Source organism: Haliaeetus albicilla, chromosome 6 (assembly GCF_947461875.1).
Source record: "Haliaeetus albicilla chromosome 6, bHalAlb1.1, whole genome shotgun sequence".
NCBI classification, from domain to species: domain Eukaryota; kingdom Metazoa; phylum Chordata; class Aves; order Accipitriformes; family Accipitridae; genus Haliaeetus; species Haliaeetus albicilla.
The window spans coordinates 3218335-3232067 of NC_091488.1; the positions used below are offsets into that span (position 1 = coordinate 3218335).

General features: G+C 43.9%; 1 protein-coding gene across 4 annotated transcripts in view; it reads right to left on the reverse strand.

Annotated features, from left to right (window-relative positions):
* The window catches only part of PCYT1B (phosphate cytidylyltransferase 1B, choline), a 33984-nt gene that overhangs the window by 8886 nt on the left and 11365 nt on the right, over positions 1–13733 (reverse strand). For 2 of the 4 annotated variants that reach the window (XM_069784865.1, XM_069784867.1), the window contains exons 2-6: positions 12238–12337; positions 10708–10824; positions 7347–7498; positions 6308–6386; positions 1845–2053 (exon numbers count right to left, since the gene is read on the reverse strand). In XM_069784865.1, the coding sequence (XP_069640966.1) occupies positions 1845–2053; positions 6308–6386; positions 7347–7498; positions 10708–10824; positions 12238–12337 (657 nt within the window). The remainder of the gene's footprint in view (positions 1–1844; positions 2054–6307; positions 6387–7346; positions 7499–10707; positions 10825–12237; positions 12338–13733) is intronic. The other 2 variants (XM_069784868.1, XM_069784869.1) reach the window with 1 other exon arrangement.

The following is a 13733-nucleotide window of genomic DNA, read 5'->3' on the forward strand; positions in this document are numbered from 1 at the left end:
AAGGCAAATCTCCCTGGGTTTCCTAGCAAATGCAGCCCACTGCTGACTTCCCAGCCTGGATGTTAACGGGGACCAAAATGCCTCTTTGGTTGGATTTCTGCAGAGCAGAAGGAAAACTCTCTTCACCTCCGAGCCTGGCTTAATACAGGAGCTTCAGGCTGTCACAGAGATGTGTGTAGGCCAGTGGCTTGGGGCCAGCAAACTCCTAAATGCTAAGTCACACAGAAAAAGAGAGGGACAGAGCAGATAATGTTAGGGAGCTCTCATTGGGCCTAGCTTCTAAAATACTCCAGGGTTAAAGCACTTTTGTCCCGAAACGTGTCTGTGCTCTGCAAATGTACGGTACATCCAGCTAACTAACGCTGTGCCCTTGAAAGTGTAATGGTCTCTGTAGAAGCACAGACCACTATCGGCTTTTAATTTCCTGTGAACTTCATTTAACGGGCACTTGAATTTACTTTTAAAGCAAATATTGTTTAGTGCTAAGGTGGGTTTTATTCTAGCTCATGAATCACTAGAAGAACCGTCTTTGTCAGCCACAAGGCCAAACAAAATCCTCAGTGTCCAAAGAAACCGAACTCACTTTGCACCTAATACGTGATCAACCCTTCCTTTAACAAGGAAACCTGTGCTTTGGTGAAATCCTTGGTGAAATCCTGTGTTTTTAATTTTGAAACACAAGCAGTCTCTGGTGCAAATTAGTATTTCTGCATTTAAATTACTATAAGCTAAATAACCAGATGCCAGGAGGGACTTCAGGATACATCACTGTCTGAGACTGGGGGGAGCATATCTTATGCAACAGTATCTTAATGTCAAAGTTGCTAAAGGATAAATTTGAGAACCCCCAAGGCATCCAGCATGCCTTAATTTAACAGGTATTTGCGATAGTGATCCTTCTGGGTGGAGTACTTACAAGCAGGATTTTTTAGAGGTGTAGAAGACTGAAAAAAAAAAAAAAGCACAATGACATAAATATTTATGCCCTGTGATCTGTGATTTATCTGCCAGACTTCAAAATAAGAAACAAGTAAACGAAACCCTCATGAAATGACACAACTGAGTCCTTCACAAGGGGGTGTTCCCAGCTCCAGGGAGGGAGGTGGCAAGTCCTGCTGTGAGCCAGCCCAGTCACAAGAGAGGTTTCAGTTGTGTGGGTTATCTTGAGGCCTTAAGACTTGAAATAGTGAAGGAAAATAAACTTTTGTTTCTGTTAAGTGTTTAATCGCTGGAGGATAAGGTGCAGTTCTGTATGTGGAAGCTGAATAATTTGAGCCATCCTTTCAAATGATGCTTTTGCCCTACCTATTGTGGCTTCTGAGCTCTTCAGCATCATTTCTGTACCAGCTTCCTAAAGCATTTCCTTGTCTTTTAAAAAACATTTTAGCTTTCTCTAGTAATCTCACTGCTCAGCAGTTGGGGTTTTTTGTTGTTGTTGTTTTTATCCTGTCGCATTGTACAGAAAGTTTGGCTATCAAAATCTTTGCTCTCTGTGCTGCCTTCTCACAATGGGAATAAAGAAAGAAATTGTGTCTTGGGTGAGTGGCTGAGAAGCCTGCGGGGGAGCGGGGCTGGCTCCTTCTTAGTGTGTTGTTAAGTCACCTACAACTCAAGGAAGAAGGAGGAGCAGCAGCTTTGTTACAAATGTGAAAGCATAAGATGGAAACAAAGCTGCTAATTAATAGGAGCAATTAAAACTACCCTCAGCTTTCCAGTTTCTTTTACCTTAAGTTCTTCCCAGCTATTTTAAAAGCAGCAGGAGGAAGATCTCCTTTAACCTTTACTCTACATTCAGGGTCCTAGGAGAGAGTGTTTCGGAAGCAAATGCAGGTTGGTATACTTACATTTATAAAACTAACATTCAGCTCTTTGGCGGTGTATCCTCGTTGGAGGTTGCGCCGGGCGTACACGTCATAGTCCCGGACGATCCTTGTGATGATATCCGACGTGGAGATACCTTCGGTTCTCTGCGTTGGTACGAACATTCCTGAGCAAAGTGGGAAAAGAAAGCCCTCTGAGAAAGCACGGCAGGACCAGGCGCTGTGGTAGGTAGCTGAGGATGAACACAAAAATGCCTGACCAACGGTAAGAGACTTGCAATTCTGCCTGTCTTATTCCTAGTTCTTCCTGATGTCCCTGTGTGAGCTTAGGGAAGGCACTAGGTTGCTATACCGTTCATTTTTCCTCAAGTCTTCAGAAAGGCTGTAACTTGCCCTGTTCACAGCGTCAGCCGTGATGTGGAAGTTATTAGACTGGCAGGGGCTCCCGAGCCGGGAAGGCTAAACCTCGCAGTTGTGGCAATTTACTGAGCAGGTCTTTCCATGCGCGTAGCCCTTATTTAATGTTGTATGAAAGAGTGGGGGGGTTGGCTTCCACCCCTGCTATTGAAAAGCTGTTTGCTGCTCTCCTGCATGTTTCCACCCTCCCCTCCCCTCCTGTGCTGCACCATCAGATGGTCTTTACTCTGCTGAGTAAAACAGAGCAGCCTCTGGCCTTGGCCAAAGCCAGGAAGCGCCTTCAGGTAAAAGGTGTGTTACAATAACTGGGAAACACCCTGGAGGTGCCAGTAGCTTGTAACAGGAAGGCGAAGTGTAACGGTAGTGTGAATAAACACGGCTGTACCATGGAGACTGAGGGTATCAGCCTCCATAGACCCCATTTCACGTCTGCCTGGCCATGTCAGTGGCTGCATCACCACTCTCCCTGCCCCGACAGATCCGTTCCTAAGAAAACTGACCATTTATTAAGACTGCTTGTAGTTTTCCTCAACACAGCTGAAGTATAGATTGCTTTTTAATTGCTCCTCATCAAGACAGGGTCACTTGAACTGCTAATGCAAGTCACAAAGGCAATAATAGCAGAGTGCTAGCACACCTTGGTTTAGTAGATATTCAGGGCTACAAAAAATTGCTACTATCAGATATACATAATTGCAACATCAAGCTGCTGATGAGAGCGAGCTGCGAGATGACTGGAAGTGGTTTTGCAAAAAAAGTAGTGCTTTGTCTTAAAAGGGTGCTATAGCTGCTGGCAAATTAATCCTCACACGATTGCTTGAAGTAGGCAGGCATTGCTAGCTAATTTCACAGGGTTAGAAAAAGATCTGGGGAAGGAATCAAGAAGCTTAGCAGCCTCTTGTGACTAACTGCTATTTGATATTTTTTTCTTTCTGATCTCTAATTAATATTCTGCTAAAAAATAGATTATTTTAATCATGAGCAGAGAGGTTTCCCTGATTGTGCTTTTCAGGCTTGCAGCAGTCACTTAGAAAACTATTTTTGGAAGCAATGAAACCCACTTTGAGCCAGAAACCTTTATAGATAGGAGCTACAAGAATACATGAACAAAATCCAAATCCTACCCTTGCCAAGCCAAAAGCAGAATTGTTTTGAGGTAGATGCACAAACCCACGAATGAGAACATTACCTTTAGTCACTGATTTTGCTTTCGTATGCTTCATGTGTTAGACTGATTCATGTTTTCCAAGTTACTGTTCACAGACGTGCAGAGGTTTAGTCAGCACACCCTTACCCAGCTCACCTTTATCCCTACTCCCTCCCACCTACTGAAGGGAGCGGAGAAATGGGAGCCCATAGGAATCTACACAAGGAGCTCCACAATTCCAGTCTGCTTCTCTGCTTCCCAACAACCTGATGTGGGAAAATGGGAGTACTGGAACTAAGGAAAATGCACCAATGCATCCACAGCATTGGTCTATTTAAAATAAAAACCCCTAGGAGAAAGGGGGAAATCACTATTGTAATAACGTTGGTCTGGAGTGTTAGGACTATTACAGCACTAGATCTCAAAAATAAGGTAACATTATTCCCAGTTTATACGTTACAAAATTCAACCATAAAAGATTAAAGTCACTTCTCCAGCAGCGATAGACACAGGACAGACCACAGGTCCCTGAAGCTGTAAATCCATACTCTCTTGTGCAACACTTGAATTTCTCGTCGGGACACGTGCGCACTGACCCGCACCCAACAAGGGCAGAGAAGGATGTGCCAGGTTTGGACACTCTCTAGCTCAGTGTGCTAATGATGCAGTGATGCCAAGGGCTGCTGTCACGTTGTCCTGTGCACTCCCCACCTTACAGAAGAAAAGTAAAATAGCTGCCTGTCCAGCACATACGCTGGATGTCCCTTGGTGACCCGTCCTTACCAAAGGTATGTTTTTGTTCCTTTGCCTAGTGAAGTAAGCTGGTGCTGGCTCTGAAACTGTAGAACAGCAGTTCCCAAAGGAAGGTTGTGAGTCTGACACCACAGTGAGGTTTGCTAGTGGAAAAAGATTAAGAACTGCTGCTATAAAAAGCTTATTCTTTCAGATCAGGTCAATACCTGGTTGTCTCCTGTCATTGTATAGCATGAGAAGGTCAATTTGCGTGACAAATTACCATCAGGTAGATTTGTTCTAGAATTTTTTTAAGCCTCCAATAAGCATGTTTATGTAGACCAGGAAGAGGATGGATTCACCAGGCTTCAGAGCAGCACCTCCAGGGAGCAGGAGAAGAGAGGTGTGATTAGTTCCTCCTCCCGCATTGTTCACTGCGTTAGGATAGCCGCTGCTGGCAAACAGCGGCTTAACATTATTTCCTCAGATTTAATTCAGCTTTCTTCAACTGAAGAGATACAAACTCCCGATGACTTCAGCATGTTTGTGTTCAATGTAATATGGTAGTCATGGCAAATGAATTACTCTGATGCCGACTTAAACCCTCTGCCAGTGTAGTGAAAAGAACCCTTGGTGCAAATCAGAAGTGGATCCTAATGACTCCTGAAGGCTGCCTGTGCTTGCCCATGTTCAGGACTGGGCTGAGTCAAGGAGTCCTCAGTTCACGGTTATCAACAAACAACTGAAGCTGGCTCGGCTGCTGTGGGAACTAAACTCATTTTCATCCCTTCAAAGCTCTTAGTCAAGCACCCTAAAATTATTTTAAGGACCCAGATAGGACTCTTTCATGACAGATCTGAATGGTTTCCTGAGGGTTATGGCAGGAATTCAGCCAAGGACATCCTTTGTGGTTTTACAAAGTTAATCTTTCTGCTGAAGTCAGCAGTATCTACCATTAGGGTGTGTATTGGGTTTGTGTGGCAAGGTTTTGGTAGCGGGGGGGGGCTATGGGGGTGGCTTCTGTGAGAAGCTGCTGGAAGCTTCCCCAATGTCCAACAGAGCCAATGCCAGCCAGCTCCAACACAGACCCACTGCTGGCCAAGGCTGAGCCCATCAGCAGTGGTGGTAGCATCTCTGGGAGAACACATTTAAGGAGAGGGAAAAGTTGCTGCACAACAAAAAACTGAAGCTGGAGAGAGGAGTGAGAACATGTAACAGAAAACAACCCTGCAGACCCCAAGGTAGGTGAAGAAGGAAGGGGAGGAGGTGGTCCAGGTGCTGGAGCAGAGATTCCCCTGCAGCCCGTGGGGAAGACCACGGTGAGACAGGCTGTCCCCCTGCGAGGTCCATGGGGGAGCAGATCTCCACCTGCAGCCCAGGAAGGACCCCACACCGGAGCAGGGGGATGCCCAAAGGAGGCTGTGACCCCGTGGGAAGCTCCTGGCAGGACCTGTGGCCCCGTTGGTAGAGGAGCCCATGCTGGAGCAGGTTTGCTGGCAGGGCTTGTGACCCCGTGGGGGACCCACGCTGGAGCAGTCTGTGCCTGAAGGACTGCAGCCCAGGCAAGGGACCCACACTGGAGCAGTTTGTGAAGAACTGCAGCCCGTGGGAAGGACCCACATTGGAGAAGTTCATGGAGGACTGTCTCCCGTGGGAGGGACCCCACGCTGAAGCAAGGGAAGAGTGAGGAGTCCTGTCCCTGAGGAGGAAGGAGCAGCAGAGACAAGGTGTAATGAACTGACCCCAACCCCCATTCCCCATCCCCCTGCGCTGGAGGTAGAGAAAATTCAGATTGGAGTTGAGCCCTGGAAGAAGGGAGGGGGGGGGGGAAGGTGTTTTTAAGAGTTAGGTTTTATTTCTCATTATCCTACTCTGGTGGGGAAATTAGTTTAATTTATTACCAAAGTCAAGTCTGTTTTGCCCATGATGGTAATTGGTGAGTGATCTCTCCCTGTCCTTATCTTGACCCACGAGCCTTTCATTCTATTTTCTCTCCCCTGTCCAGCTGAGGAGGGGAGTGATAGAGCAGCGTTGGTGGGCACCTGGTGTCCAGAGAGGGTCAACCCACCACAGGGTATAAGACAATATGATATTACCTCTGCTGCTTCTCTGCCAGCAGCTGTGGTCAAAAGGCAGGAAAAGAATTTGAGCTGAGGCTGAAAAGGTGCTAAAAAGGTAAAGCTGCCCTTACCTGCCTCCTTTATGTGTTTGTATACATCATCCGAGCCAGCGGAGGAGTACGGGATGTCATCGTGGGCTACAAAGTCAATCTGCCAGTGAACAGAAGAAGAATCACATGCCACCATCACTGAATTTTGGTTCAGTGGGGGGTCGTTGTGGAGGATCATCTCTTTTCTTGACTTCAGCTGAATTGCTTTTGACATTCTCATCCTAAAGCCATCACCTAGAATATTGCACTAGATTTAGGCCTACAACTGCTATGTTGCAAGATCGATTACGAAAGAACAGAAAGCTTGTCTCCAGAAGCACTGCTGTTAACACATCACTCTGGCTGGCTCTGTGTGATATTCTGCAGAAAACGTAAGACACCTGTTCCACCTGTTCCTGCTTTTATTGCTACTGAAAGAGCTAAGTCAAATGGCAAAGCCTTGGCTTTCAAAACCATGGAGGCAAGATTACTGATTCTGCCTCCTTGGGGCTGTGCATATATATATACATGCATACCTAGTACTGTCAAGCTCTCCTTTCGTCACCCAGTGATGTGGACACTAAAATACATCCTAGTTAATTATGCTTTTCTTAAGATTCATATAGATTGCAAGTCAATAGCATGTAAGAAATTCTGTCCTGCCTTTTAGAGGACGCATGACATTTTTATGTATTTCTGGCCAATTATTGCACCTGTTGATGTTAATAAGAAACATGCCTTTAATTCAGGACTTTAACAGGACTTTAGTCACTATGTGATAACTTTCCTGGTTCATGATCTCCTTTCCTGAAAGTTAATTTGTGAAGAATTCTTCAGTGTTATTTTGCTATTCAAAAATCCCACTACAGAAATCATCCCAGCATATTGAGAAAAAAAAGGCAAGACAAATAAAACATTCTCTGACAAAGATGGAGGCAAGCAATGCCATGTACCTAATTTCAGTGACTGGAATTAACTGAAATAAATAATTTGCTCCAGCTAATAGAATTTCACAGACTTCCTGTTTATTCTCAACTGTCAGTCTACAAAGGGGAAAGGAGGGATAAGGGAAGAAATGTACCTTATGTTTTTCAAGGAACTCAGGTGTCAGTGTCCAGGGTGCATCTCTGATGACCTCATCCACATAACGACAGTGTCTGAGGGCTTCATATCGCTCAGTTTCATTCATCACAGTGAAGCCTTTGAATTTATGAGTTAAATCATCACTGCAAACTAAAATATGGAAGTATCAACAAAATAGCTCCACAATTAGTAGCATTAGTATGACCAGCAGTTGATTATTTCCTGATAATTCCATTAAGCACTTAGTTACTAGCTAATTTTGGGGTGCTTCAGGGCATCTTAGAGTTCTGCTCAGGGTTGGCCAGTATAACCATAGACTTCTGAGAGATCCTTCCCTTTCTGAAGCTGCAGCCAGAGCCCAAGTGAGATATTGTAGGACATCTCAGGTTGTACGGTATGCACATGTTGAGGCAACTCAATCCCATAATAAGTGGGGATTTCACAGGCTGTGAAATTTTGGGGTCGATGGCCAATGCTTTATAAACAATCAAAAAGTGCAATGTCAACAATCACAGAGCGCTTGCAAACTTCATGTATCACAAAATGGTCAAGGTGGGAAGGAAGGCACCACTGGACATCACCTAATCCAATCCCCCTCCTCACAGCAAGCTCAACTACAGCAGGTTGCTCAGGGCCATGTCCAGTTGAATTTCCAAAGATGGAGATCCGTCAGCCTCTCTGGGCCTCCTGTTCCTGCTTTTTGGTCTTATGTAAACAACGCTTTAAATGATGAATTTGCCAACAAAGCTCTCAATCACAGCAGAACAGTTTCTCACTAACTAAACACTGATGGAAAACAAGTCACGGTAGATTTTATAGGAATCTGTCTCTGAGTTTAGCTTTGAGTTCAGCAGATTTCATAGAAAGAGAAGTAAGGCTTGTGCCATGTTGAAATGGGAAATTGCAGAAGGAAGCCCCGTGGAAAGGACTGGGAGAAGCCGTATGCTTTAGTGGAATGAGCAGAGTTAAAAGTCCAGAAATCCTGCATCTTTAACTCTGGATGTGCCAATACTTTCTCACATTGCTTTTAAAATGAGGGGAAGCAACACCCATGTTACCAGAGGACTATAAAAGTTAGGTATTATCTTTCTAGCCACGTAACATTGTGTAAAACCCTGTGACCTGTCCCCACAATTGTAACTCTGTCCAATATTATAGCTATAATAGTCATTTGACATCCCACATGGAATAACGTGATACCCATTTACAGCTGGGTTGACAGTGGTTGTCCCTCAGCACAGGTCAAACCTGTGCTTTTGGATGTCACTTGTCAGTGACACCAGGACAAATAGTAAATGTACTTGACAAATGATAATGCAACATTATTAGTGCTGCAGGGAAGTGTGAGAGCAGGCCTACAGCTGCTGCTGCTTTCTAATTTGAAAACATCGACCTATCAGGTAAGGTGCTGGCAAAGATGCAGTCTTTTTTTGAAATCTAAAATAGATGGTCTTGCTGTGATCATCATTAAGGACCTTTAAAGTAGGAAAAATGTAGGAAGGCTTAGATAGCCCTGGAGTTTGTGCAAAATTCAAAGCCAGATAATAATATACATATGAATTTCAGCTAGCAAAATGGTGCTCTATCCTATTATGTCATTTTTGATGCCTGCTGACAAGAAATTTAATGGAGATCAAAGCATTTTCAGTAGAAAGATCCCTTCTGAGATTGTAGTTATATTTTTTTTACAGCCTTTATGTCATCTTAAAGCTACCCTCTCCTGGAAGAAAGGGTCTACTAAAATTATTGGAAAACAGTAATTTTTGCTTGAATTCTGTAGAAAGGTTTGATTTTATTTTTTGATTACTGTTTGTTCATGTACAGTACAGACACAATATCTCTGTATTTCCTTTTGATTCCATCATTCTGCTTTAATGACTGATTTGGGAAGGTGTAAATGTCTATTTTTAAAAAAAAAATCTTAGCTCCAAATAATTGTCTTCACAATGAGAAATAAAAGGGGTTGGTTGTGGTGCCCACAAAGACACATGACACCAGTGCTTTTGCAGCACAAATTGTATGTGGGTGTGGAAAGGTGCCCATTTTTTAAACATGCTAAGACACAGTGCCTTGCTGGGAAAAGGTGCTGATGAGTGCTGTCTGCTTTGTCCTTCACTCCAAATATAAGGGCAAAGTGAAGCTCTGCCATGAATTTCAAAGGAGCCCCAGAGCTCCTTTCCTGATCTGGGACCCCCCCACTCCTTTAAAAGCAGCAACGCAACCTACATAACTTGCATTTTTTTTAAAACCTCACAGTCTTGCACCTCCACTTGCTTCTTCTGTAAGCTACCTGGCTCAGCAGGAAGACAAGAGAGTCCTAAATGTTTCCTTCGTAACAAAGGGATGTCTCCTTTCCCTCCTAGGAAGCTCCATGGGAATTGCCACAATTGATAAGAGTAAAACCAAAAAGTGTGTTTATAAGGAGATTTTGCTTTTCCTCCTTGTTGGGTCTTCCCCCCCCCCCCCCCCCCCCCTTTCAACTGATTTGGGACAAAGAGGCAAAATAATGCATCTTATGAAGTGTCTGAAGGCTGCATTCATATTTGCTTTATCACCACTGCTGTAAACATTTGAGTGGCTGAATGTCACTGTGAAATGTTTATGCGAGGTATATCTCAGCCCCAAAGGGGCAGGGAAACTGGAACTGAAATGCATGTTTATGAGGCCTCACGAGAGCAGGGCTGGCACATCCAGCTAGGCGGGAAAGATCCACCCTCCGGTGACTCCTCCGGCACGTACCAACTGCTGAACAGCTGTTAGCCAGCCACACAGCAAAAACCACAAGATATTCACAGCAAAAAAACTGATAAGAAAGTAACCTGCCCGGGGACACTTGTGAGCTGAAAACTACGTTCAGATCATGACCTACATTTGGGTCTTCATTGATAACGGGCCGGATTTAGCTTCTCTGCTGATGTTGAAGGCTGGGTCTGCACACACAGTACAAACCTGGCAGTCAGGGGCCGTGGGCTGTGCCTGGCTGGCAGAGGGACCGAGGAGCCAGAAATAAATGAGTGGTTGATCTCATTCACTCATCTCCATCTTTGAACAATTTTGAGCGAATAACTCAAAAAGGTAAATTATTCATATGGAGCTATTCTAAGCTCAGAGTCATGCAGGCACCTGCTTTAACTAGAATGGGAATTGTGCCTGTGCTGCCGAGGGCAGAATGTGACTTTTACTTTAATTGATGCAATTGTAAGATGTAATTCAAGGCAAATCGCCTATAGAAAGCCTCCAGAATGAAAGTAGCATTCAAAGTCATGGCGTATAAACAGCTGGGGGTGCAAGCACAGCAATAACTCTCTGATACTGAAGCACCGAAGCAAAAATCCAGTGCAATAAATAACTGATCTTACCTCCTACTAGTAAGTAGCTGTTTGGGAATAGAGTTTTGGCTTGCATAAGAGCTCTAGCATGGCCAGAGTGGAAGAGGTCAAATATCCCATCTGCATACACTCTGACAGGTCTGTCAACTGTGGAGAAAGAAACACAACAGTGATTTTTCAGACCCAAAACAAGTTGCACTTAATTCTACTGGACAGGTTTTTGTTCCCAGATCAGATGGTTGTGGCGATTTACCCCAGTTCTGATATTCAAAAGCACCATGGGTTAACTTGCAGTGTTTTATCCTGTTTGTTACTTGTTCTTCTCTGTACTCTCTGTTGTTTTCTCTCAGACTTAGCCTATTTATTATCATCCATCATCCCCGTATTCTAATTTAGCAAAAATGTCATCTCCCTGCCTCATTCGGAGTTCCACCATATGTCTTGTTCTTTTCTCTCTGCATTACTAGTCAGTTCTGCCTTCTGGATTTTTGGGGTTTTTTTCCCTTATTTTTTCCCATCATCTCCCTTTTCCTCCCCTCTTTTCTGTGACTTTGTTTTCCATAGCTTACCACTGTAAAAATGTATTGTTTACTTCTTCCACATAAACCTTTCATTTCCCTTTTTTCATACTTCCCCCAAACTCTTTTCTCTAACAAGCCTAGCATTTCTTTTTCTCACCATCCTCCTGCTACCACCCTTGTAACTCTTGCTTTCTGTACGACATCTGCAGCAGCAGCCTCTGGATAGAAAAAGGACTTGCTTTACCAAATGACATGCCTGACAGCTGTGCCACCTCGGAGCAAAAGGACAGCGGAGATGAGCGCAACAGAGCTCCAACCTCCATGGACTGTGCTTCAGGGCTACAGAGAGATGTCTCTGCTGTCAGGATATCCAAGGCTCCATGGGAAAACATTGTTCCTTGCAGAGCTGACTGGAAAGCTGCGGCTTACCCCTATACAGTGTACGTACTTCAAAAGCTTATTTTAAATTAGTAAAATAAGTAAATAAAGGCTTTTTAAAAATAATCTCTTGGAATTTAGGGGGGCTGAAGTATGTCTTTCAGACTTTATGTGAAATCATCCTGTTTCCTCAGCCCAATTACAAATGCCCAGATAAAGAAATTGGGCATGGTTTGTTTGCAAAGGGCAAATGGTCTTTAAGGCTGCTTAAGGTCTGATGTGATCAACAAGACCGTCAGTGAAAGAAGAGTTTTCCAGCATACAGAGGCAGTACAGGAAGAGAATCCAGGAGGTAGCCACTACACAACATAATTTTCAGGCTGGCTGGAGTAGGCTGGCAAGCCTTCCTTCTGACCAACATGTAGACATCCACGAAAACATCAAACTCTAACTTGAAATGTTTTCTCTTGTTGTTTCTCTAACAGAAGATAATGGTCCTGTAGTTGCTAGTTTCTTCCCCATTACCCGATAGAACCAGATACCAGGCTGACCCTTCTAGTTCCAAGTGGAAGGCACAAGTGAGCATTGGCAGATGTTTGCAAGGGAGAGCCTGTGCTTTGGGAGCACCCATGGCCCTACTGATGCAGCTCTCTACACATACCTGGTGTTCCCAGGCGGGCTTGTGCAATGGTTAGCTTCTCATGGGGGGCTTGGCACTGACAGCTTGTTTCATCTGCAAATGGAGCAGGTGCCGTCAGAGTCTGGAAGGAGGAAAAAACACAAAGGAAGTCAATTTATTTTTTCCATCAACAGTTAAAAAAGAACCATTTAACCGTGGCAGGATGCTGTAACCAGGCCTAATGCTGATTTGTTCTCTGGGGATTTTTGCTTTTTGGTCACCCCTGAGCACACACAATTAGCACAAGGTAAAATGACGAGGAAAATAAAGCTTTCCAAACGCATCATGCAACCTAATTCTTTGTCTCTGTTGAGAAGCTTAAGCATTTTTGAGGTGGGTGCAGGTATGTAATTTTTCAGAATTTGTTTGCAGAACAAAGTCGGGTTTGATGGCCCAAGCAGCTTAATCCTTGGTTTGGTCTCAACGACACCAAAGGTCCAAGATGCAAAATGTATTCTGCTACCTGCAAGCAATAGCTGGAAAAACTAATTGGGATTCAGAATGCTGCAAATGAGCCACCTCTTCACAAGCACCAGTTCCTTCCACTGACATCAGTACAGGTAACTGGGACTACAGGTTGTTTTGTTGTGGTTTTAATCAGAATCTTGTATAATTTTGAGGAGCCATTCAAAATAAAGGCAAGAATGCAACCAGAAGTCCCACCTAACTAGAGCTAACTGAGCTGCAGCTCCTTTCTCCGGTCTGACACATACTGTAATAGCACTAAAATGCTCTAACTGTGATCTGAGCACCACAAGGGCACTTGCTCTGAAGATCTTATAACCTAAAAATATAACAGAGAGAGTGAAGACGCGTGAAGAATGATGTGGCATTATCTGTCAGGAAACTTGATTATAGAAATTGTATTTTCTGCCCATGCCTATGTAGGAAGTTATCAGCAATCAGAACTGCAGAAATTTATTATCTGCCATATGGTCTGATATGAAAAAACGCACTTCTACTGCTCTTGGCTTGAAATCTTTACGAAATCTTAGCTGAGTTTTGGTTTGCTTCGTTTCTGTGAGATGAGGTGGTGGTTGAGACAAGCCAAAGGAAATCTGTCACTTACTTTGCCTCCACCATGATTTAGCTGGGACCTCATGGCCTTGCAGCTGTGGCTTTGTTGGGTTTTGACAGTGACCACTTGCGTGATGTACAGTTGTCATACCAGTTTGAGCACCCATGGTTGATTGTAACAGAATCTCTCTTCTCCTTTACACTTTTTTTCAGCTTTTAGATGCTGAATGCTTAATCACTGAGCATTTATTTTCTTTAGCATCCCTAAGACACTTTAAGACATGTCATGCCTAATTGCTGCTGACCTCTGGGCTCACTGGCTTGTTGCCTGGGAAGCTCAGAGGACAGTAGTAAAACAGCAACAAAGATTTAAAGATTCATATCCAGCTCTTTCTGCTGATTTACTATTCATTTTGTTTACTGAAAGCACTAAAATTTTATGTAGATTTCTTTTTTTTCCT